This window comes from Myripristis murdjan, chromosome 22 (assembly GCF_902150065.1).
Source record: "Myripristis murdjan chromosome 22, fMyrMur1.1, whole genome shotgun sequence".
In the NCBI taxonomy this organism is placed as follows: Eukaryota; Metazoa; Chordata; class Actinopteri; order Holocentriformes; family Holocentridae; genus Myripristis; species Myripristis murdjan.
Genome location: NC_044001.1, coordinates 24,503,674 through 24,526,554, shown reverse-complemented (window position 1 = coordinate 24,526,554; position 22,881 = coordinate 24,503,674). Strand labels below are relative to the sequence as shown.

The window sequence follows — 22,881 nt, the reverse complement described above, 5'->3', positions numbered from 1 at the left end:
TACGGACTGTTCTGCTCTCCTTACAAACCTTAAGGTCAGTTAAGCAACATTTGCACCGCAGAAACAGAACTGAATAGAACTGGAATTGTACAGGGGTTTCTACAGTTAACAGGCAAACTGACAGCTATCACTGTCAAATACCAAGAAATCATCCATCAGGAAATTTTCAGCTAAGGTTAATGTCCAGTAATTCTGTAGCACGTGACATAAATGCGCCATGATAATCGGTCTCGACAAGAAAACAGAAAACGAGGAGAGTTGAAGATTATGGCTGAAGCTTAATGTTTTAACAACGTACTGCCATGCAATCATAATGAGACTTTCAGAATGTGGTTAATGGTGTGCATGTGTCAAGAAAGGAGAGACTGCGTTCATTCGAGCATGTGTAGCATGTGTAGTGGTCTCTCTGGAGATGGTAACAAGCTGCTAAACTGCTCTCATATCCGGGCCAAATTCCTCACAAGGTGCTGCAATGCCTGGCAATCCACACCACAGTCCTGTCAGTGAGTGCATGTAAATGTGTGTGCTAGTATGTGCGCTTGTAGGCTGTATATTTGAAGCTTCATAGAAACCAAAGATAAAGAAAGGAATTTAACAACCTGACAGATTTGGCAGTTGTATTTAATTGGACTGATTCTGCCTTCGCTTTTCAATGAATGACTTATGACTGATTCTTGACAATTCTCTGTGGTCATATTTAATACAAAGTGTTTCTTGGACAGTTTCATTTTAACTTCATGATAAGTGTTGCCCAAACATTTTTGATGCTTCAACTGAAGGACATCAGTCTTGAGTAAAATCCATAATACTGCATTATACTGTGCTAACTGTATAGTAAAAAGTATATCACTGATACCTTTACCTACCTATCAGAAGGACATTCGCAGCAGAGACATGACACCAAATGCTCCATCATGGTTGAAAGCTGCATCTCATGGATTACACATTTTACCAAATTTTGTATATATACACTTGACCTAAAATTAAGAGTGCTTGTCAGCCCAGACAGCCACAGGTCCGTCTACGTTTTGACCCAGAGCTGTGTGGACCTTAGTCATGCCATCACAAGGACCCCACGATCAAACTCTTCAACTAAAGTAAACCGATCCTGGGCAGCAGAGGTATGTATACTCCTCTCTGCAGCCTCACAATAAGCACATGTGACTCACACTCTCAGATACTGTCAAGTAAAAAAAAAAAAAATAATAAAAAGGTGAAAACTGTGAGGCAACACTGAAGCCTCACACTTAAGTGATTTAGTTACTCCTTCCGGGAACCAAATTTGTTACTAAAAAATACTGGCTGAAACTGCATTATGTTGCCAGGCAACAGGTCTAATTGAATATTATACCAGGAGGCTTCAGGCTAACAAAGTCTCCGGTGATGCAACAGCCTCTGGGTGGGTACAATCAGGCAACAACAGCAACCACAACACAACTATAAAGTTATTATGGTAACCTAGCAGGGAGCTTTGGAATACAATATGACAGGAGCCTGTAAGGTGACAAAATGCCCAGGGGCAACATCAGTGCAGATGGGAATACTGAAACAGTCATTGTTTTAACATTTTAAAACTTGACTTTAATCATCAAATAATCAAAACTAATATGATTTCAAATGCAAATAAATTTAGCCAACATCAGGAGTTGCCAGGAATGAGAGCAATTGAGATTAAACACTATAAAGAAAAATGTTAATACTCATTTTGTATTATTTAACTTTGCATTATTTAACTTTGATGCAATTAAATAATTATCTGCTGTCTTGTTTTGCGGCCTGCTATATACAACCTGGGCTGACTGAAGTGACAACGACAAGCTACAAAGAAAAAATAATATCTTGACAATTTAAAGGCAAGACTTTGCATTGTTTTTAAGCTGACTGTGTTGAGCAAAACTGGCACTCAATCAAGAAAGACTGGCACTCGCCCATTTAACAGGGGCCACACAAAACCTTGTGGAACGCAGACATTTCGTAATATGTGTTTTAACAAGAACTACTAGTAAACTAATCAGCAATTCATATAGTACTCAAAATGTGATCCTGGGGGAAAAAAATTCCTTCATGAACTTGAGTGACATGTTGGTGCACGCTTTGCTGGAGGTCAAGTATTTATGCAGCTGAGGAAGTTTATTGAACCAGAGTACAATACTCCCAGCATGATGGAAAAGCCAGGGGACTACAATTTAGTCAACAGATTATGTGGTTTGTGTGTATGGAGAACTTGCAAGGAGCCTAAAACAAAGGTCCACCCTACAACATAACAAACAGATTATTCCCATGACCACAGAGCACTGAATGTGTATGTGAATGTAAGCCAAAAAAAAAAAAAAAAAAAAAAAAAAAAAAAAAGACTCCAATCTGGGATGCCATTGCTTTCTGGAGCTGCTCCCTTGCCAGCAGAGAGGAGGATGACATTCTTGGACAATTTGCAATTTGAGTCCTGAAGCACAACTTGGAAAGAGCCAGGAAAGGTCTAACACCTGCATTTAATGAGGTGCTGTATTTTCCCTTCAAGTTCAAGTTCACGTTCAGTTTTATTTAAAACCTAATATCACTGTTTACAGTGTTTTCTTCAGCCTGGCTTATTATTTTCAAACGGACAGGTGAAACAGCAGAGACTCTAACAAGGGCATTTTCTTGACATGTACTAATAAGAATACACAACCGATCCTTTTCATAAACATGACCAAACAAAGATAATAATAGCTTCAGGTCATCGCCTTCGAAAGCTACGTTCAAATCCAAGTGTACACCGTAATGCGGGTATACCGAAGCAACACGTTAACTAAAAATCTGATAGTGCGCAGGAAGGATTCAGATTACAAAATCGTGCTTTAAAATGACTATTCCCAGCTAAATCCAGAGTTACTGTTATAGAGGCGGTAGACATAATGTTGTGTGTGTGTGTGTGTATATATATATATATATATATATATATATATATATATATATATACACACACACACACACACACACACACACACACACTCACACTCCAGTGTTTTTGTGTTTATTCATAGTACATTTACTGTTCCCATGCAATGCCTGGATAACCTGTTGCTGTAAACAAAAGATTTCTGCAATATGAAATCAATACAATGCGTCTATTTATCTATGTGTGATAAGTTATCTTGTCTTTGCAGATGTAACATTGTAACATTAGCAGTAAGGCTAACATCGGCTCGTAACTGGCCCGCCATAACCAATGCCAGTTATGTGGCCATCTGTAAATAGTGTTACACACATTACGGGTGGATTAACAACTACTACCATGTCACGGCTGGGCGCTGTGCGGTGTTTACAGGGCAGTAAGCCTCGTACAAACACAGGAGAGGAGAAGAGACGAGAGGAGAGGAGAGCCGGAGAGCCGCGCCGAGCCGCCGCACTCTGCCAAACGCTAACTGGCGCTGGTTGGCTAGCTAGCTAACGGTGCACCGAGCCTGCTCCACAAAGCCCCTGCAACAGAGGCGTACACACATCTCAGCGAAACAAACATCCAATTTGAAACATCACCGTCGCACATGCAGTCGATTTAATACATTTCTAAGTAGTATATATTCCAAAAGATGACTAGTAAGTACTCACCATGTCCGTTTAGGTGCTGGATAAGCTGGTTTGCTAACGCTAAGGGGAGAGGAAATGGACAGTTGCCACTGAACAGCACGGCTGCTTGGAGGAGGGCAGAGAGGGCGAAGCACCGCTGCACGGCTCACTGTATTCCTCCGCACTGAGGGTAGTGTCGCTCACTCACTTCCGCGTCTCTCTCTCTCTCTCTCTCTCTCTCTCTCTCTCTCTCTCTCTCTGTTTAGTGATTTGAGAGTCCGAATCAGAGTCAGAGTCAGAAACACTTAACACTTGCAGTTGCTCCAATTCCAAAGAATAAATAAACTAAATAAATAAACTATATGAAATAGAAAAGGAAACAAGAATATAAAATATGTGCCTTGATTTTTTTTTTTTTTTTTTTTTTAAGGTAAGTGCATCAAGGAAGTAAACCCTACAGCTCAAACACAGCCAATATGGCTGTTTTGATATCATCTCCATATTTGCCCCCATCAACCTCAAGCGAAATTCTTAAGGGAAGTTGAAAGGAAGTTTAAGGGATTTTTCATTAGCCCACATTAAGAACTGGGAGCAGAGGAGCCGCATTAACATTCCTGCTCTTCAAATAGCAGTGACAATTACCAGTAGCAAGACTCTGGGATTTCCAGAGCTTTGTTGTGAGCACTAATGGCCATATGGGCCCAATCATTGGCTGACAAAACTAAATGATAACTAATGATAACATACTGCGAGGCGTTCAGGGCCTGTAAAGTTGTCATTAGTTTTTAGGCCTCTTCCAGCCCAGCCCAGGCCAGATTTCCTCTGTTACACTGTGGATGTCATGTTTTGGCCAACAAAACCAACACCAACACTTTCATGGGAACTGGAGCACCTTTAAGTCAGATATACATCATCCATGATAAACTATAGATCAGTAAAGACTATAGAGCCACATACAGGAGCTTGCAGAGTTTGGTGTTATATTTTCTCAAGGAATGTATCTATAATAAACCAGGGGACCATGCCCTTCAGCCCCCTTGCTATACTAAACTTTGTGTGGGTTGTGTGATTTTGCTGCATAGGCTAGCCTTACTTCACAGGTTTTTTTTTTTTTTTTTTTGTGGCTGCATAGCAGAATCATCATATTAGATCATATAACAGAGGACGGAAATTATGCTGGGCATTTGCTTTAATCTGAGTTGAAATGTGAATCAGACAGGTACAAGAATATAATAATAATAGCTAAGGACAGTCTGTAATCACTATTTGTATTAGCTGTATTTTGGTAGACAGTTTCTCATAAATAATGAGTTATCATCCAAAGAAAATCCACAGAAAAAAACATGAGTTTTTCCTTTTTAAATTGATATTCATGTAGGCTTCAGTCCTGTGAGTACACTTCCAGGTAGCCATTGTGTTATTTTACATGTAGCAACTCATTTCACCACCTGACACAAAGTCTGCCAATGCCTCTTAGCCAGGGGCTGTGACACCTGGCACCTGAGCCACAATGCAGGCATACCATGCTCATGTAATAACTCACAAACAATGGCTAGGATAAATTATGAGACTGTTCTCCCAGGAGGGTGGGTGGGAAGTGAAACCAAGAATCGACAAGCACGTCTAGTTGCCCTCGATTCAGCTCTCCTTGGATTACCATGACCTGGATGACTGGCAAGCTGCACTGACATGTGAGTGTTGTTTTCCCTCACCAAGGTAGTTCACCCTCCATATTAGCATATTCCACTTTATACCACTGTTAATGTCAGATTACAACTGGCCTGCAAATAAAAAAGGTAAATAAGTGATATAAAGTTTGCTTTACTCCTGAATGAAGTTATGTTTGAACATTTTTTGGATTACATAACACGCCACCGCCCCAGCACACGGCTGCTATATCTGCTTTAGACTCTGTATTTCCCCGCGTGGCCGGCCAAACAGGCACACTGGCGGACTATTTTGTAGTACGCTTAGTTTTATGCGGGCGGAAGGATACGTTATAAACAGCGCGGCTGATGGTGGAAGTTGCGGGTTTATTTTTTGAGAAACGGCGTCTGATTGGACGGAGCGGACCTGCAATAGTCTGTGCACTGTACAGAGGCCTGTGATTGGCCAGGCCGGATCTGCAATGCGTCAAAGCCGCAGCGCGACGGAGAGAAGTGGACGGATACATCGCAACCAGATTTATGTGATCATCTTAACGTTATGAGTAACACTGACAGGCACGTCGAGCAAGTAACTTACTGTATTGTAGACTGGAAATATGAACTAAACTTTACTTATCGCAGTGAGAGACTGATAAAACAATCCAGTTAAGTTACTTCTCGTTTTATTAAGTGAAAATGTTATACTTTAGAGGGCGAGGTTATAACTAATGACCCATGTGGTCCAGGTTTTACCCTTGAATCGCACACAAGGGATTCAACAGAAAACTAACACTGCCACAAATTAACACTCCAACTCAAAAAAGTTTCCCAAACTTAATCTGAAGAAAAGTTTAATCTACTATAAACTATACATCAGCTAACTAGTTTGCAGCCACTCTGACAAACTCTTAACCCTCCTGTTATCTTTGGGTTCAGTTTCTTGACACCATTCAGTGTTTAATGCTTCTAAATAAATTAGAAATACATTTTTTGCTTCTTATTTAATGACTATTCCTAATTTAATGGGGACAACTGGGTAAAAGTCAAACTAACATGTTTTCAATGTCAGTGACTCATCTGTGCTTCTTTAGGGTATATCTGACCCCTGATTTTTTAGCTGTGGGCCTATAAAAACATAAGAAATATCAACATTTTGCACACATTTGTTTTAGTTGTTTTGGATGGCGCTGAGGAACAATAACATGCGAGAACCAGTCCAGCTCATAAAACATCTGGGGGGGAAAAGTGGGGGAGATTGTATTATTTAGAAGGCTATTTAGGTAGGCAACAAGAAACACCAAGTACCTGGGGTAAAACTGACCGCAAGGCTTATAAATGTTGGTAAATTTGCGTGTAACAGGAGGGTTAGGTCATCATCATCACCGTAACAGAATGACGTCTCCTATTCCAGGGGTTCAGAAACCTCCCATGGATCCTTTATGTTAGTGTTGCATGATGGAAATTTGGAATTTGCAATTTTTATTTTATTTACTTGCGTCTCAGATCAGTCTGTCCTTTTCCTCTTAAATTTTGGATAAAGTATGTCAACATTTGAACATTTTCACTCTTATCTACTTTGCAAACCCTGGTTTTTCCTGATTCATGTCATAAGGAGAACTCTCCAGCGTCCCCACCCCCCCACCTCTCAGTATTTACTGATTTTCATCCTTTGATGCTGAATGTTGCTTGTTCTCCGTTTTCGAACTAAGCGTGCGTGTGTGTTAGCTGTGTATACATGTGAGAGGTCAGGGTGTTTGAGCAGTGCTAATTAAAAATCTGTAAAAACAAAGCTATGATGCAAGCAGCAACCAGGCAAGAATCAGTTTTATTGACAAGTACTAAAACACCATCAGTGGTTTAGTGTAAAAATAAAGCATTTTTCCAGACATTATGTAGACACGATGGTTCTTTGACTCTCTGAGCGGTGTGTATAGCCTAAAAACATCTCAGTTGATGTGCCTTTGTGTGTACGAGTGTCCTGTCCTTGCCATCCAGTGTGCCAGACAGTAGGTGGGCATGTCATCAGCAAAATGGATGAGAAAGTTGGCTCTTGAATGGCGAGTGTGTTTGTCTTCAGTCCTCCAGCAGAATATCCAGCTCTTCTAAAGGCAGCCTGAGGCGGAGCTCCTTCTCAGTCATCAGATCTACAAACTCCTGCAAGTGCTCAGGGAACAGCCGCACTGCATCCATGTACAAACCCTGATCACACACACACGCACACACACACACAGACGCAGAGCCAGGCATAAACACAAAGAGAGAGAGAGACAGCGTGACAGAATTAATTTACTGTAGAATTAAAACATGCAGAGGAAGGGGAACAGTGATAATCTGATAGGAAAGCTCTTTGTGAAGGCTGTGCGTCTCACCTTGGCCCAGGGAATATTCTGTAAAGCCTTGTAGAAGATCCCTCTAGCCTTATCCACGTTCCCCTCTGAAACCTGCAAACACACACATATCAAAACAAATGTACACACACACGTGTAAAACCTCACTGACAGCCAATATTTGTATACTGACGTGAATACAACATAATTCCACTTAGGCTGAGCTTACTGTGTGAGAGTTCTTGTAGTACTATCCTTAGGTCAATATTTGGAAAATGACAGAAAGGAAGCAAATGGAGATAATTATGCAAAGTGAGGACATTTTGTTTGTCCTGATAACCAAGGACCCATTCTAAAGGTAGGGCTAAATAAGGAGAAACATGCAAACTACTCTGTGACAGCATTTTCCCACGATTCCCATCAACACATTTTCTCTGTTTCAGTTCATGATGGACTGCCTTTAACATGTTCCTCACTGTTGAGATCTAATATACCAGAGGTGACTTTTATTGATGAAATGGACTTTTGTGAAGTGAGATAAAACAGGTACAAAACAAGCCCTGCTACACACATGTATTGGTTGCTCTGCAGATCATGACATAAGTTCAGCTTCTATCTAATAATGTTGAGATATAATTTAATTATTCCTGGAAAAGTTAATGTGCCGTATTGCGGAACCAGGACTGAACAGTCTGAACCAAAATGAAACGCTGAAGCTTTCTGACAGAAAAAGTCTCTCCATTTCAAATGGGACACTGAGAGATGTTCAGGTCTATCCTTGTATTAATAAGCATCATTAGACAGGTACAGTGCTATTCAACACTTTCAAAACCATCTTGCCACCCACCTGCTTGTCTTGAATCCATTTTAGCTTACTACTTGTGATTTTTTTGGTATAAAAATAATATATCACTCACTACCTGTGTAGTACAACCCCTCCAAACTTTTTGTTGCTGTCGTCTTAGTGGAGAAAAGCCAAATCTATCCTACATGAGCAGGGATTTGTCCAACGTAATATCAGTCAGGCTTGTGGCCATGGCAGTGTGAGTGTGACTGGATGACAGGAGGAAAGAAATCACACAAGCATAGTAAAACTGTGTGTGTGTGTGTGAGTGTTATTTCCTGTCTCACCAGGAAATGCATGTACATCCTCCAGAGCAGCGGACAGTGAGCACCCATCTCTGTTGCTATGGTGTTCTCAAACAGGCCCCGGATACGGTTGCTAAGGCCATTCTCTGGCAGGATGGGCAGGGCAGCATCACCGCAACCAGACCTACAGACACCCGAGAGGAAGGAGTGACATTCAGGTGGTGATACTGAACTGCCCCTAGCATCGCTCAAACAATGGCATAAGGAAGCCATTTTCAACTTAGTGACCCGCAGCGGCATTTACATGAAACACAGTTTTGTTCTAACAGAGGTTGAGGAACGCATCATCTCTAAAATGTTGAGAAATGTGTGAAAGTGTTTCATATATACTATTTTTCTAGGTTGCATGTGCCTTATTTTTAGGTGTAAACATGAGTAAACTGCCCACATACTGCCGGACAGAGTTTTCAGCAAGAACAGGTGGAGACACAAGGAAAAAAGAGAGAAAGGAAAGAAACACAACAAGAAAGCATTAAGTAACACTTAAGATACAATAATGATATCTAACAGATGTGCCTCACCTTTTGGAAAATGGTAATATATAAAAAAGTAAATGTTTAAAAAAATCAAACTTGCATTTCCTTGCTTTTTCATGCTGCCTTCACGTCATATAGGAAAATCCTATTCACCTTGGCTTTCACTTGGTAAATTGTGGCTTGGTGATGGACCCAGATTTCTTAAACTTCCAAAATTCTGATCTCAGAAACAAGGAAATATCTCTACTCAATGTAGGGGATGACACAGACCTATTTGTTTAACAAGAAAACCATGCAGATCATGCATGTTATGTGGGGAAAAACTGATAAGCAGCAACTGAAGTCTATAGCTCACAGCAATCCTCATGGCTCCAAAAGAACATGAGGCTGTGAAAATGTCCCACTTGTTGCGATGGTTATTCCCATACAAAGTGCATGCAGCAGAAACCTGCATCTACCCATCATCCTTTCTGCTCCTACCTCTGAGCAGCATCCACCAGCTGCTTCCTCTGTTGCTCGGCAACAATGGCAAAGAGGCGTGGCACCACACTGCTGCTGCCCCTGATCACGGAGTGAAAAAAGCGTCGTGCTCGGCCGGCACTATGGTAATGATTCTCCACCTGAAAAACAGGTTGAAGAAGGAGTGGATCCAAAACAAACAAGCATGGATCCTCGACATTCACCACCAACTTAAATATGACTCTATATAAACTCCTGGGTCAACAGGGAGCTTGTACACAGTGTACACAGGAGTTAAAATTAATACTTTAAGACTTTTTCAAGATCAGTTTTAACACAATTTAAGACTTGGAGCTTGGAGAACTGTAATGAGCACTGCAGATAACTTTAGAAGCAAGTACTATAAATTTGGTCTTGTGCTGATGTCAGTTTTTTAGTGGGGAATATGTTGGGTTATTGACTACATGGCTCTAACAGAATCTTTTAGCTTAGATAGCAATCTGCTGCTTGGGGAAATAAATCTAACCAGGCCTTTTTTTTGTTTATGCTGAACATGGGGCAGGTAAGTCCAAGGTAGCATGTCAGAACAAAGACAGAATTCAGTTCAGCAGTAGGTTTGGAGTTTTGTAACACTAGAAATGTTGACTTTCACGCAGAAGAGTTTGACTAATTTTGACAAAAATAAAATAAATGATGGATTAATTACATTTCATAAAAAAGTCTGGAAAAATAAGACCTCATAAATTCAAATGTAAGACTTTAATGACCTTTAGTGCCTAATATTTACAAAATTTAACTGAATACATTTAAGACTTTTGCAGACGTCCTGTTTTCTGCCTCTTCCAGCTTGAAGCAGGCATAAATTTTCAAATTGTGGTCAACACATTTGTCTCGTCCTCTGTCAAACATTTTGATGTTGTTGGAGAAACAAATGCATGTCTACTGAAACCCATTAAAATTCTCTGCCATGTCCCTTTATTTCTAGACGATAATGCCACCCCCATGATGATGAGATGTTGTTGAGCAAAGTGAAACAAAGTTTGGCAGCTGGTTAACAAAGCTCAGTGTTACCTGGATGTAAATGCTCCAGAGGGGTGCACTGCCTCCCCAGACAGAGAGGGCAGAGGTCAGCGTCTGTCTCAGTGTGGCCAGGGGAAACACGCTGGTGCTGGTGTGGTATCTTAGCAACGCTGCATGCTGCACTGCTAACGCCTCACACTCACAAGCTAGCCTGGCAGCAGAGAGCCTGGAGTCTGTGTGGTTAGCATCAGTGCCAGCATGTTTGGATTCTTTGCTGTTGTTGGGCTGTGTGGCATCGTCTGGTGTTAGTGTGCGGTGCAGCCCCTCCATTCTCTCCCGGGCCTGGCTGTAGACGGTGTCAGCGGCCTGCACACCCACGGTGAGGTACTGGAACAGAGCGTAGCAGCCCACCAGGCCTCTCAGCCTCAGCTCCTCTCCCAGTGTGTCTTCTTGCCCTGCAGGTGACATGACAGGATGACAAATAAGTTGAAATAATAATTTAATTGCAGATTCAATCGTGTCCTGTGGGAGTAGCAAATGCCAAATACTAGAAAAACATCCTGTAGTCACAGTAACCTCAGTTTCAAGGCATGTTAGACCGTGTGGGGGTAAATGCAACCTTCAAACAAGGCAACATTTAACACATTTCCTAAAGCAAATGATTCCACTCACCCACTGAGTCAAGCTGCAGCAGCACTGCAGAGGTGAGATGCATCATTTCCTCAAACTTTTGTCAAAATCCAATCACTGGTGTCTGAGATATTAAGTGAGAGGCATGAATGGTTTGATAGATAAAATGAGCAAATAACTAGACAGAGATGCAGAGATACAGATGGACTTTTGGCCTGGATTCCTGCGGTGTGTTGCATTTTTAAACATTAATATGTCTTTATCAAATTAACTGCAATACCTTGGTGTAACTAGAAGGACAAATGACACCATGGTACCTCTATCTCGTGTCAGTGATATTAGTTATAAAAAAAAAAGGGTTATAAAAAAAAAAAATACGGCCACAACTCCCATAAACCCCACTGCTCCCCTGAAAATGACTTGACTCAGAAGAAGAAAACAGAAAGAATATCTCTTCCTCTTCCTGCCACAAAGCAGTTTCCTTTTATGCTGTAAAGCAACCAAGGAGAGTTCCTCGAAATTCTGACTGATGGCACAAGGTGGAACATTAAGTGTAGAGGCAGGCAGAGGTTAAAATTAACATCCTAATGAATCTCTGATGTTACAGTCAGCACTGTGAATGACAGCAGTCACAGGGGGAGGAAAGCACACACAAGTGGCTGAGAAAATGTACCTTTTCTGTTTGCTTGAGAGTTGTGGAGTTCTTGGCCCAGGGCATGTAGGCTGGCTGTCAGAGCGTGGTCATATGCCTTCCTGGCTTTTAGGATGGAGACCGGGGACAGGGAGTGTGAGGAGGAAGAGGAGGTTCCCTCTGCTAGCCTGGTTAACACACACACAGCAGGGGAGGTGGTGGTTTCAGTCTGTCCTCCGCCTCCTCTCTCTTTTCCTCCGTCCTCCACCTCCAGCTGGGCCCACAGCAGGCAGAGCTCACAGAGGGCGGGGCTGCTCAATCCTTTGGCTCCTCCCATCCCTGCTGCTGTGGAGAACACTTTACGAGCATCGTCAACGTTACCGAGCAGCCACTCCAGGTGGCCGTATTCGTGCCACAGCCTTAGCGACCAACGGTTGTCCGCGTCTTTGAGCAGTCGCTTGGCAACCCGCTTGCTGCTCTTGCCCTGAGAGCGGAGACGCTTCTTGTTGCCACCATGCAAGCAGCGCATGACCTATTACACATACACACACACACACACAGCACAGCTTGTTATTTTCCCTAACAAAACACAAATTGCAAGACACACTCGGACATACAGGCAAAGCAACTCCTACCTTGAGTTTCTCGTACTGCATCCAGCTGAGTGACAGCACAGCCTGCTGGTGGGCAGGAAGGAGTGGGTGGACCATACTGAACACACTGGTGACAAACCCCTCCCCCTGCTTCCCAAGCCCTGCCCGCTTCCTGGTTCCCTGGAGAGTGGTCATGTGACCCACAGAGTTGACCCCTGGGTGGCATAGGTTATGGCAAGTCAGAGGTCGCTGGGGGTCTTTGCCTGGAAAGAGACATGGGAGTGAGAACTGTGGCTTCCTTCTCTCTGCTTACACACTTCAAGCTGACACACCTTTCTCACAACAGAACTTGAATGAAGCTGAAGTGGCGAGCAGCTGAAGTGGAGGGAAGTTATTCACACCGATATGAAAATTTGGAAAGCTAAAACCACTGCTGTTTTCCATCTAATATTGCAGTTTCATCCTTTGAATATATGAGACAACAGAATGTCTTGGTTTCTTCACTTGCCCACCTTTACCTGTTGACGTTACTGACGTCTGCCGTGACAAGTGATGCATAATTAATGCTTGTGAAATGGAAAGGATGCACAGACAAAAAGAGATAACAGGAATGTCTCATCATTATGCAGATATGTAATTAAGCGGAACAGCTGTTTCTAGTGAAGCGAAGTAAACATGCTGAAAAATTCTTGTTAATTTATATTCTTCTCTATCACGAGTGTCAAATCATGTGCCATTGAGGGCCAACAGTTTTCATTCCAACCAAAAACTACACCAGGTGATGTCAGCTTTCACCTCACCCTCAAACAGAGAAGAGTTCTAATCAGAGAAATCACCCGGTGTAGTTTTTGGTTGGAATGACAACCTGCAGCCTCCTGGCCCTCTATGGCACATGGTTCGACATCCCCGTTCTATATTCTTCTTCTTTTTACCCTGAGTGAGCAGTGCGAGATCTTCCAGCAGCAGGCCTGGCTGACAGGGGGCAGCAGAGAGCACAGAGTCCACAGGGAGACCCAGGAATGACAAGAAGCGGAGAAGAAGACGGAGTTTCAGGTCTGGTGAAGACAGACAAATTAGAGACGGTCCGATGTCATCAAACAACACCTGGAGATGGAGGGAAGGAGAGAGAGGTCAAACAGAGTCAAAGAAAGACAAAATGTGCCCTCATGTGCTTCTTGTATTTCACAGTGAGCTCCAAACACATGTGAACAAAGACACATTAAATAGCAAACTTTGTGCCTCTACCAACAGCCAACTAAGTGGATAGCACAAGAGTTTACCACCCACCCGTCTCCTTCTTTGCCCCTCCCTCTGTCCCTCCATCTGTCTGTCCACCCACCCAGTACCTGTCTGTCTGGATCGTCACAGTCCTCCTCTGATTGGCCCTTGGTTTTGTTGGGCCTCCAGGGCAGCCAATGAGCTGCTTCGCGAGATGACTCGACATCCAGCCAGATTGTCCATCTGGGCTGGCTCCGATCCTTCACCTCCTCCTCCTCTTCTTCCTCCTCGTCGTCGTCATCTGAACACGTCCAAATGCGCACACACACATACAGAAGTTTAAGTTTAGTTTAGCACAGTTCTCTGATGGTTTCCTGACTCATTTTTATTAGGGTTTCAATGTTGAATTTTCAGCCCATGATGTTCTTAATGCTGTTTCAAAGAGTAATTCTGCTGGACACAGAGTACACTTTGTTTTTATTTTTCTTGGCAGAAAGATAAGTCAGATTTCACGATGTTGAATACTAGCCCAAAATATCAGCGAGCCAAAGAAAAACTATTGGTATCAGTCTTCAAACACTATGTTTCAAGATGTAAGAAGTTTTTAGATTTAAGAATGGTCACCAAACTGATAATAGAGCTGCTTCTTTTCATTTAGGTTTTGGAGATGCTTTTCATCTAACAACAGAAGTAAGAGAGGATTGAAACACGTTCACAGAGACTCTGTGTGTGTGTGTGTGTTTTACCTGCACTAGGCTGTAGCCACCCTCCTCTCTCCTGCTGGAGCATCCAGGCTTTCCAGCCTCTGGCCCCGGCCTCCCCAACCCTAGCCTCCCCACTGTCCCAGAACGGTTCAAAGAATTCCACCTGTATACAACCAAGCACATGTAAACATACACAAAAGTACCAGGCAGACTTTTTTGTTATGTTGGTGATGTGTGGAAGGGTACCTGCTGCTTGGTGGGCAGGTCTCGTACGCTGTCAGGTTTGTAGAAGGTGAAGTCGATCAGAGCCTGAAACAGAGACACTGCCTTCTCTGAGTGACCACACTGACGCAGGAAATGACACTGCTGGTTGAAGATATCTGGAAAGAAAGAGATGGGGACCAGGCAATTACAACAACAAAAAATGACACTAAAATTCATTAGAGGACCATACCAATGACTGAGTTTGTCCCATTTACTACAATTTACACACATTTTACATTGCAACAAACCATTTTGCACATCATGCCGGAGCACTACAGATTTGACAGTATACAATCAAAATCCCTTTAAATTAACCCTTTAATTTGATTTTTGGTTGAAACACCCACCTTATAATGTTCTGATTCTGCCATTCATAAACCACAGAACTGATAGTTCTATGTGTAAAGCAAATGTTTTCCTAGGAACTATTTTCTGGCAAAGGAACCGTTTCCCTTCGCCCAATTTGAAGTCATCAAAACCCAACAGTGCTGCTGCTTTTAGGAAAACTAATGTGGATGACTTTAATACGGTGATGTAATACTGGTGTGAAGAAAGTTTGAAGTCACTGAAAGTTCATTTTCATATCATAGTGGAATGAATGGAAACCAATGACTGGATAACAGGTTGGAAAATTGATTAAGACTAATATACAACTGCTTGCTTTGGGAAAAGATGAGCAGAAACGTAAAGTATTCACAATTTCTAGATGATTCGCTAAAGATGTAAAATCACTGGTATGGTTCTTTACGAATCCAGCACACTTCTAAACCCTAACCTCATGGTGACATAATTATATAAAACTGTTTTTATGATCTTTCTAGTAACACAAAAATGAGAAAACATTGAAAAAAAAAAACTCTCTCACAACTGATATTCCAGGAATGCCATGACCAGTGAAAGCCTGTACAACTCTTTCCCCGACTTCAACACCAACAGCTGCACTGGTGCCCATGACCAAGACAGCTGATACGTTTGTCCTGGGCTGCTTTCAGGAGCAAATGACAGTACTGAAAAAGAATATGCTCATCAAAAGCTGTTCTGAAGTAAAAAGTGGTTAAAAACTTTTCTGTTACCTAGCATGTCCTCCTCAGTGCCTGGCAGGGCAGGATGAGACACCATGCTGCCATCACGCACCGCACTCAGCGTGCTCAGACACTTCCCGTACGCAGCGTTGACCTTCGACACAGTGAAGGTGCTGAAGTAGCTCTGTGTAAACAGCAGGTACTCCCTCCACAAGGGGGCACTGTTTGGATGGAGGAACACCTGAGATACAACAGATAAAACACAAGATGTTTTCACTGTCAGTGTTTGTTTGTAACTACCTGCGCTGGGACTGCAGATGAAAACTTGTGTCTTTGGCTGACTCCGACACATTTGCAGAAATGTTATTAATGTGCAAACAGCATGTCAAATAAACTAGAAATAAAGGAACTAGGTAGAGTTAGCCTGCCATTGGCTGATTTTGACAACAAAGAAAGCTGGAATTTCCAACCTCCAACAAGGAAAAATGCAGTGGAACGCCACATGAAGTCTCAGTTCCACCTAGGAAACGTGGACAAAACTGAACAACCCCAACTTCACCGAGAGGCCGGTATGAGAGGTCACACAAACATTTCAACCCACAGGACGCTGTATTATTGTATTGTTACTGGAAAAACAATCAAGCTGTTTTAAGCTGTTAAGGGTGAACAATCAGTTTATTTCCTACATGCCATGTTAATGGAACATGTTTTTCTTGCAGTGCGTAACCACACAAGTTAATCACATAAACTCAGCGCCAGGTGGATAAGCAAGACCAGCTGTCACCAGTGGGTTTCTAGAAAATGTGTATCAGCATGCTAAAACCATAGTGGTGGTATTTATTCACATCATCTCCTCAAGCTCCTGCTCTATAACACTTGGTGATTGGAATTTACAAGTCAAAAATGGAATTGACCGTCTCATCTGGGATGCAGCGTATATAGATCGTGACACCACCTGGCACCAAGATCAGCCAATAGCAGAGAGCAGTTCCAATATGGTTGTTTTCAGCCATTACAGGGTTTGGGGTTTACTTATTCTTTAAAGACAGGTGGACTCCATCTAGTAAACAAGTTACTCATGAGCCCATTTTGCTATTTTTTACAAGCCCTGGCTGGCATACAGCTAGGCAGTGTTAACCTAAACAAACCAAATACAAAAAGGCAACAAAGCAGACTTTGCACTATGGTCCAATGAGCTGCAGGTGTGATTGTGAGTGCAGCACTACACTCAAACAGATGGAAACATAAAACCTCTCACGACTGACCAGTTTCTTCCATTCTTTAGCCAGGACTGAGGGTTCCCACAGCTCTTGGCAGATCCTGAGTCTCTCCAGGTGCAGGGCTATGCAGCAGGGGTTGGCAGCCACAGCGCGCTCCACGATACTCAGCTTTTTCTCCAATATGGCCCGGTAGGAAGACTTGCGATGCTCGGCGACATCGCCCTGCTGCTCCCCTTCACCTCCAAAGCTCGCTGCACACTGCTCATCCTGGAGAGGGAGAGAGAAAAGAAGAAACATGATAAAAGTCTGCACTGAGATCATATGGGATTAACAGTCAAACAAACCTGAGGGTGAAGAAGGAATGATTTGGACCTGCTCACACATTTATGATGGTTTGAGGCCATCATGATACTACTTTGGTTGCTCTTGTTCTTTTGTGAACATTTTCTCACTTAACCACTTTAACTCTGATTTTCATTTTAATTTCCCCTTAAGTAGCTTCAAACTTGGAAAATAAACAATATGACATACACTGACATGCATACAAGACAATGTCACATCCATATCGCAACACTTCATTGAAGCTACATGACACTTACAGTACACTGCTGAAATAGCCAAACGCCAGGATTTTATTGTTCTATGGCTGCAGCATTACATTAAATAGAAAATACCTACATGTCTTGTGGATCATTTTATACACAATTTCCCTTTTGGCATCTTTGGAAACCTTGGGATCTCGACTGGAGTTTAAAACAGAGTTTTAGGGTTTGAACAAAGCTCAGCCATGCAGCAATGATGAACCCACTGATGGGACAGGCAGGGTTGTTGAGGTTAACATGCATGCCATGTAACTGCCTCAAGTTGGGTTCAAATGCAGGCCATAACTTATAATGAGCCCTGCCCCTTTGCCTCCCAGTCTTTCCCATCTCTCTCCACTTTCCACTATCAAATAAAGGCAAAACACACAAAAATAGTCTTAAAAAAGAAAGCATGCATGCATTTCATTCATCTCCTTCAATTTTTCATCCCCTACACATAAAACCCTTGCTGTTTCCCCTATGTGACAAAAAAAACAACTTGACCATACCGCTCCATATTTAACATCACTGTCCTACAGCTGGTGGCGGAAAAACAGCAGTACCAAAAGTTTTTGACATGGACGGCGAAGGGGAAAGTTGTGTCATCAGTAACAGGGCAAAAAAAAAACTTTTGGATGGTGATTATTTAAACATTTAAACAACTGTGTTAGCCTTCACAGGTGATTTGTATTTAAGGAAAGATGGGCACAATCAAGCTGAGCTGAACACAGAAAAATAAAAACACAGAAAGGCCTTACTTGGTATCGTATGAATTCGATCCACAGCTGAGTGTCTGCTGGTTGTTCTCTGAGCCGCCTGTTAAACTCTTCTGTTCTCCCGGCCAGAGGAGCGGTGCTCTGCCCTGCCTGCTGATCCTGGACGTCAGTCTGGTCCTGCAGCCCCTTCCCTTGCAGCCAGAGTGCAGTCGAGGCGTCATACACACGAAGGGGATTGACTGACGATGTCTGCACTTTCTGACCTGGGTTAACACAAAAAAGGTTTGAAGTTAGGTGGGAAGATTAGAGGGATAAGATGAAGGTATGTTTCTGAAATATTATGAATGCAGAAATGTGTTCTTGACCAAAGCATACCCGACTTAGGGAGAGGTGAAAATCCTGAATGGTCTGGAGACACTCACTTGCAGTCAAACGTACACATCAAGGAAAATCAGCCTAATCACATTCATTTTCCATTAACTTACAGGGGGGTTTGAATAACTTTGAATCTTTTACCTGTCTCCCCCTCACCCTTTCCCTGCTCGTCACCCAGAGAAAGGAAAGAGGTTGGGACGGTGACATCAGTGCAGTCTGGAATCCTGGGTAATGTTGGCACGGTGGGCTCGGACCGCAGCAGCTGGCGGTTGGCTGAAGAGAAGTAGCGGTCGGCCGCTCTCTTCTTGTCCCCACCTTTGTTTTTCTTGTTTGGCTCTGACTCCTCCCAGCTGACTTCCTGGGTGTGACGGTCCAGACCCAGTGACGAGCTGCCTTTCCTCCTGTACCTGCAACACACACACACACACACACACATGCTGCTCTGGTTACCTGGCTGGTAGTTTTAGAATTAATTTTGTATGCAATCAGTAACATTTTCATACAAATAAATGTCTATTCTATGATTCTCTCTCACTGAATGCTATAAAAAACAACAGTGTTGACCTTTAGCCAGGTTATGACAGTTTTCACATTTGCTGTTGTAACTTGTTGCTTAGTAGTAGTGGTAGTAATATTGTGTGTGTGTGTGTGTGTGTGTGTTACCTGGCTATGTCCGCTCTGTACAGGGATTTGTATGTCCAGTTGGCAGGGTCTGGTTTTCGGTCCAAACAGAATGGCTGCTCTGTGGGAGACTGGAGGTCGTCCAGCCAGAAGAAACGACTGGATAATGGAGCAGCCTGGGACCTGTAGGCCACACACACACACACACACACACACACACACACACACACACACACACACACACACACACACAGAGACAAGCACACAGATGAGCACAATTAAGTCAGTGCTACTGTAGGAGCTATGTATTTGTTTTGCAATGAGATGTAATATTCCTCCATGATGCGAGGTGGCTCGTGGTTAAGGTCGAGGCCGGCCACAGGGCTTTCCAGTTTATGGCCAATAATCACAGGTGTTGCTAATGAAAGGGAAGCAAGCAGTTTTTGACTGTGCTCAGAGTACAGTGTGAGTTTTGATTGAGTATGTCTGATTGTACTGACACTTATTGGAAGTGGCAAACACCATGAATAGGGACAACTGGGAGGAAATAAACACCTTATTATTGCTAATATTGGAAAAAGACTTTATATCGTATTTTTTGAGTACACGACTGAGACCACATCTCAACAGTTAAGAGTAATTAGCAACCTTTAGCGGCTAAAAAATAGGACTTAGCCACAGCTACACTGCAAAAGAGTGAGAGTGGTCATCCAAGAGTGCATAATGTGTGTGTGTGTGTACCTGTCCTTCTCCTGCTCCTTTTTCAGGTCACTAGGGTAGACGGTGTCCGAGTCTGAGCCACTGCTGTCTGAAGATCTCCCACTCCTCTTCTTATGCTTTTTCTTTTTTTTCTTTCTCTTCTTCTCTTCTTTCTTCTTTTTCTTCTTTTTAGGTGGCACATCACCTTCCTCTTCCTCTTCCTCCTCCTCTGAGCTCAGCTCTTTGCCTAGACTGAGGAAAACACAGCTGAGTTAACATGAAGTCAAGTCAGAGACAGAGACAAAGTGACAAGGAAACACATTTTCCACAGGGTTTCTTGAATGTAACCTTAACCATGGAAATGACAACTACATTTTTTTATTGCCTGTGTGCAAAAAGAAGTCTTTTGTACCTCGATTCCTTTTCGGTCTGCCTCTTGCTAGTCCTCTCTAAAGTCCGCTGGTGAAGAAATACGGCATCATCAGGCTGAAAACTCTTATTGGACAGCCAGTCCAATTCTAACAGGAGAGAGTGTAGAAAGAGTGTGTGTATATTAATCAATAAGAGGGTTTATATGCATGTCATGATGATCAATAAGTAACAATACAGTAACACAGGATGTTGCTCAATCACTCTCTGATGAAGGGACGGTAAGCAGCAACACACTAGGAATGGTGTAGTTGTATTTACCAGACCAATTCCCCTGCTAATAATTAACTGATTAACTAATACTCATAAGCTTCTGGTATGGATAAAACAGTATGACAAACTCTATTTAAAAGTTTACCATTTTAACATGATCCTGCTTATTGGCCATATACATTCCTCACATATGAAAACTGCATGACAGTGGACTTTACAAACATCATTAATTTGACATGCAGGTCACTGACCACAGAATTAGTTAACATCGCTCACTTCCACCCACCACAAAGTTATTACCACTTTGTAATCATAATATTTTCTTCTTGTTTTGTTTCAGCTTGAATTGTTTTTAAACTTTTCATGTTTTCTCAATGTTTCATTTTGCTTCATGTATTTCATGTACACTGAATTTTATTTGAGTATGAATCGTGCCATACAAATACACTTGCCTTGCCTTAACAGGCTGTTTGGATCACACTGGAGCCACTACTAACCTTAAGGTTTAAATTTCACTTAAATAAATTCTTCTTGGTCTATTGGACGTAAGCCGAACTTATACGAATGGATCCGACTCATTCGTGCTTCCAGTTGAACTACTTACTTTATATGTCTTTGCCTTTGGATAAACAAAAACAAGAAATAATCTGATTTTTACATTGGGTTTGGTGAACGTAATGTTCTTTTAGGAACAGGGCTATTCCAAACCTGCTCTGCCGTGCCTGGTAGCTAGACCGTACCCAATGTACAACACATGGTAATGTTTCAGCCATCCAATGCGAGGTCAAATGTCCACAAACTGTCTCTCTGACGGGACAAACTGAATTAAAACTCGTTACCATCAGTCAACTGTCTCGCACTCAGCTACAACGATGAACTGACGTTAGCTACAAGATTAGCTAGCTGCTGTTATGGGAAGTTTTGTCGACTTTGAATAACAAAACGGAAGAAATGAAACAAAACACAGCAAAAGCGGATACAAAACGACTGAACACATGTTAACCTTTTGACGTATCGTCGACTTTGTTAGCTGTTACTCCCGCAAAAGCTGGAAACAGAGCCATGGGGGACGTGTTTGCAGCAGGTTTGTAGGAATGTAAATAGTCGCGCGCATATGACGACAACTGACAGCTTACCCCGGCGTTGTAATGCTGCGTTCAAGTTCTGTTGGAAATATGAAAGATATGGACGTCCCTCTTGAAATAAGTAAAATGACAGCTTCAACACACACATGTATGGTTGTTTCACGATCACGTTCACAGAAAGAGCGATGAATTTAAATCTTTTTTTTTTTTTTTTTTTTTTTTTACATGGAACATCTAATAATGAATATTTGAACTCTGTGCATCCAAATTTTTTTCTGACCTTTCTCCCCTTAGGGTTTGGGTTTAGGATAAATGTTAGCTTTAAATTGAATATGATAGTAGCATAGAAGAATAGTGAGACTAATGTTTGAGTGACTTGTTCTTTGTGTTAAAATGAGATGTGAGTTTCTCCTAGAGGTGATGCTGCAATTGAAAGCACCACAGGCTTTCTGAAAGAACTTGAGGCTAAAGTAAGTGTGTTAGGGACCACGGAGGTGCATTAGTGTGTGTGTGTGTGTGTGTGTGTATTCCAGGGCCACCACAGACCAAACGTCGTCTGAAAGAGCTGTCAACTAGGAAATGAATTCTTTGGTCTCTGTTTCCATGGAGAATTTCAGTGTGCCACAGTCTCATAGCCCCACCCTCCTTTATGTCCTTCTTTATCCCTCTCAGATTCTAATGAGGCAGCTGGTGGATGCAGCAACAGAAATGCATTCCAGACGTTTTTCACCAGGAGCAAACAAGAAAATGTCTGAAGTAATTGTTTTAAATGCAACAAAACCTGCTCCTTCTTATGTCTTTCCCTTTCTCTTTCCTGCTGCCTTCATCTCTCTGTCTGACTGTGGGTATCCCTCCAAGTCCTACAGGCTTGTTTTTTCTTAATGCTTAAATCACCAACACATTTTGGACAATTCTATGCCTCCAGCTTTGTGGAACAGTTTGGGGAAGACCTTTTTCTGTCCCAGCATGACTGAGCCCCAGTGCACGAAGCAGCTCCATAAAGGCATGGTTGCCTGAGTTTGGTGTGGAAGAACTTGACTGGCCCACGCAGAGCCCCAACCTCAACCCCATCCAACACCTTTGGGATGAACTAGAACAGAGATTGTGAGCCAGACCCTCTGGTCCAACATCAGTGACTGACCTCATGACTGCTCTTCTGGATGAACAGGCAAAAATTCCCACAGACACACTCCAAAATCCTGTAGAAAGTCTTCCCAGAAGAGTGGAAACTGTTCTAGCTGCAAATGAGGGACCAAC

The 22,881-nt window shown here is 42.5% G+C and overlaps 2 protein-coding genes across 2 annotated transcripts in view; both read right to left on the bottom strand.

The window, feature by feature from the left end:
* The window catches only part of calm1a (calmodulin 1a), a 9,798-nt gene extending 6,062 nt beyond the window's left edge, over positions 1-3,736 (bottom strand). The window contains exon 1 of the mRNA XM_030044398.1: positions 3,589-3,736. Coding sequence (XP_029900258.1) covers positions 3,589-3,591 — 3 coding nt within the window. The 5' untranslated portion in view covers positions 3,592-3,736. The remainder of the gene's footprint in view (positions 1-3,588) is intronic.
* A 3,262-nt stretch (positions 3,737-6,998) lies between these two features.
* nrde2 (NRDE-2, necessary for RNA interference, domain containing) lies at positions 6,999-21,665 on the bottom strand. Its single transcript, XM_030044390.1, has 19 exons — positions 21,543-21,665; positions 20,310-20,415; positions 19,940-20,149; positions 19,241-19,381; positions 18,719-18,984; positions 18,245-18,465; positions 16,951-17,172; positions 15,737-15,926; positions 14,646-14,779; positions 14,442-14,562; positions 13,824-13,996; positions 13,410-13,581; positions 12,520-12,740; positions 11,927-12,416; positions 10,675-11,078; positions 9,625-9,764; positions 8,651-8,792; positions 7,562-7,633; positions 6,999-7,391 (listed from the first exon to the last, which is right to left on the bottom strand). The coding sequence occupies exons 1-19, from the start codon at positions 21,601-21,603 to the stop codon at positions 7,266-7,268; spliced, it is 3,612 nt and encodes a 1,203-aa protein (XP_029900250.1). The 5' UTR covers positions 21,604-21,665; the 3' UTR covers positions 6,999-7,265.
* Positions 21,666-22,881: the final 1,216 nt, after the last annotated feature.

Coding starts and splice junctions, on each gene's coding strand:
- nrde2 (XM_030044390.1), bottom strand. CDS start 21,603: ATGGCTCTGTTTCCAGCTTTTGCGGGAGTAACAGCTAACAAAGTCGAC. Junction 18,985..19,240: donor TACAGAGCGGACATAGCCAG/GTAACACACACA, acceptor TGTGTGTTGCAG/GTACAGGAGGAAAGGCAGCT. Junction 14,563..14,645: donor ACCTGCCCACCAAGCAGCAG/GTACCCTTCCAC, acceptor GGTTGTATACAG/GTGGAATTCTTTGAACCGTT.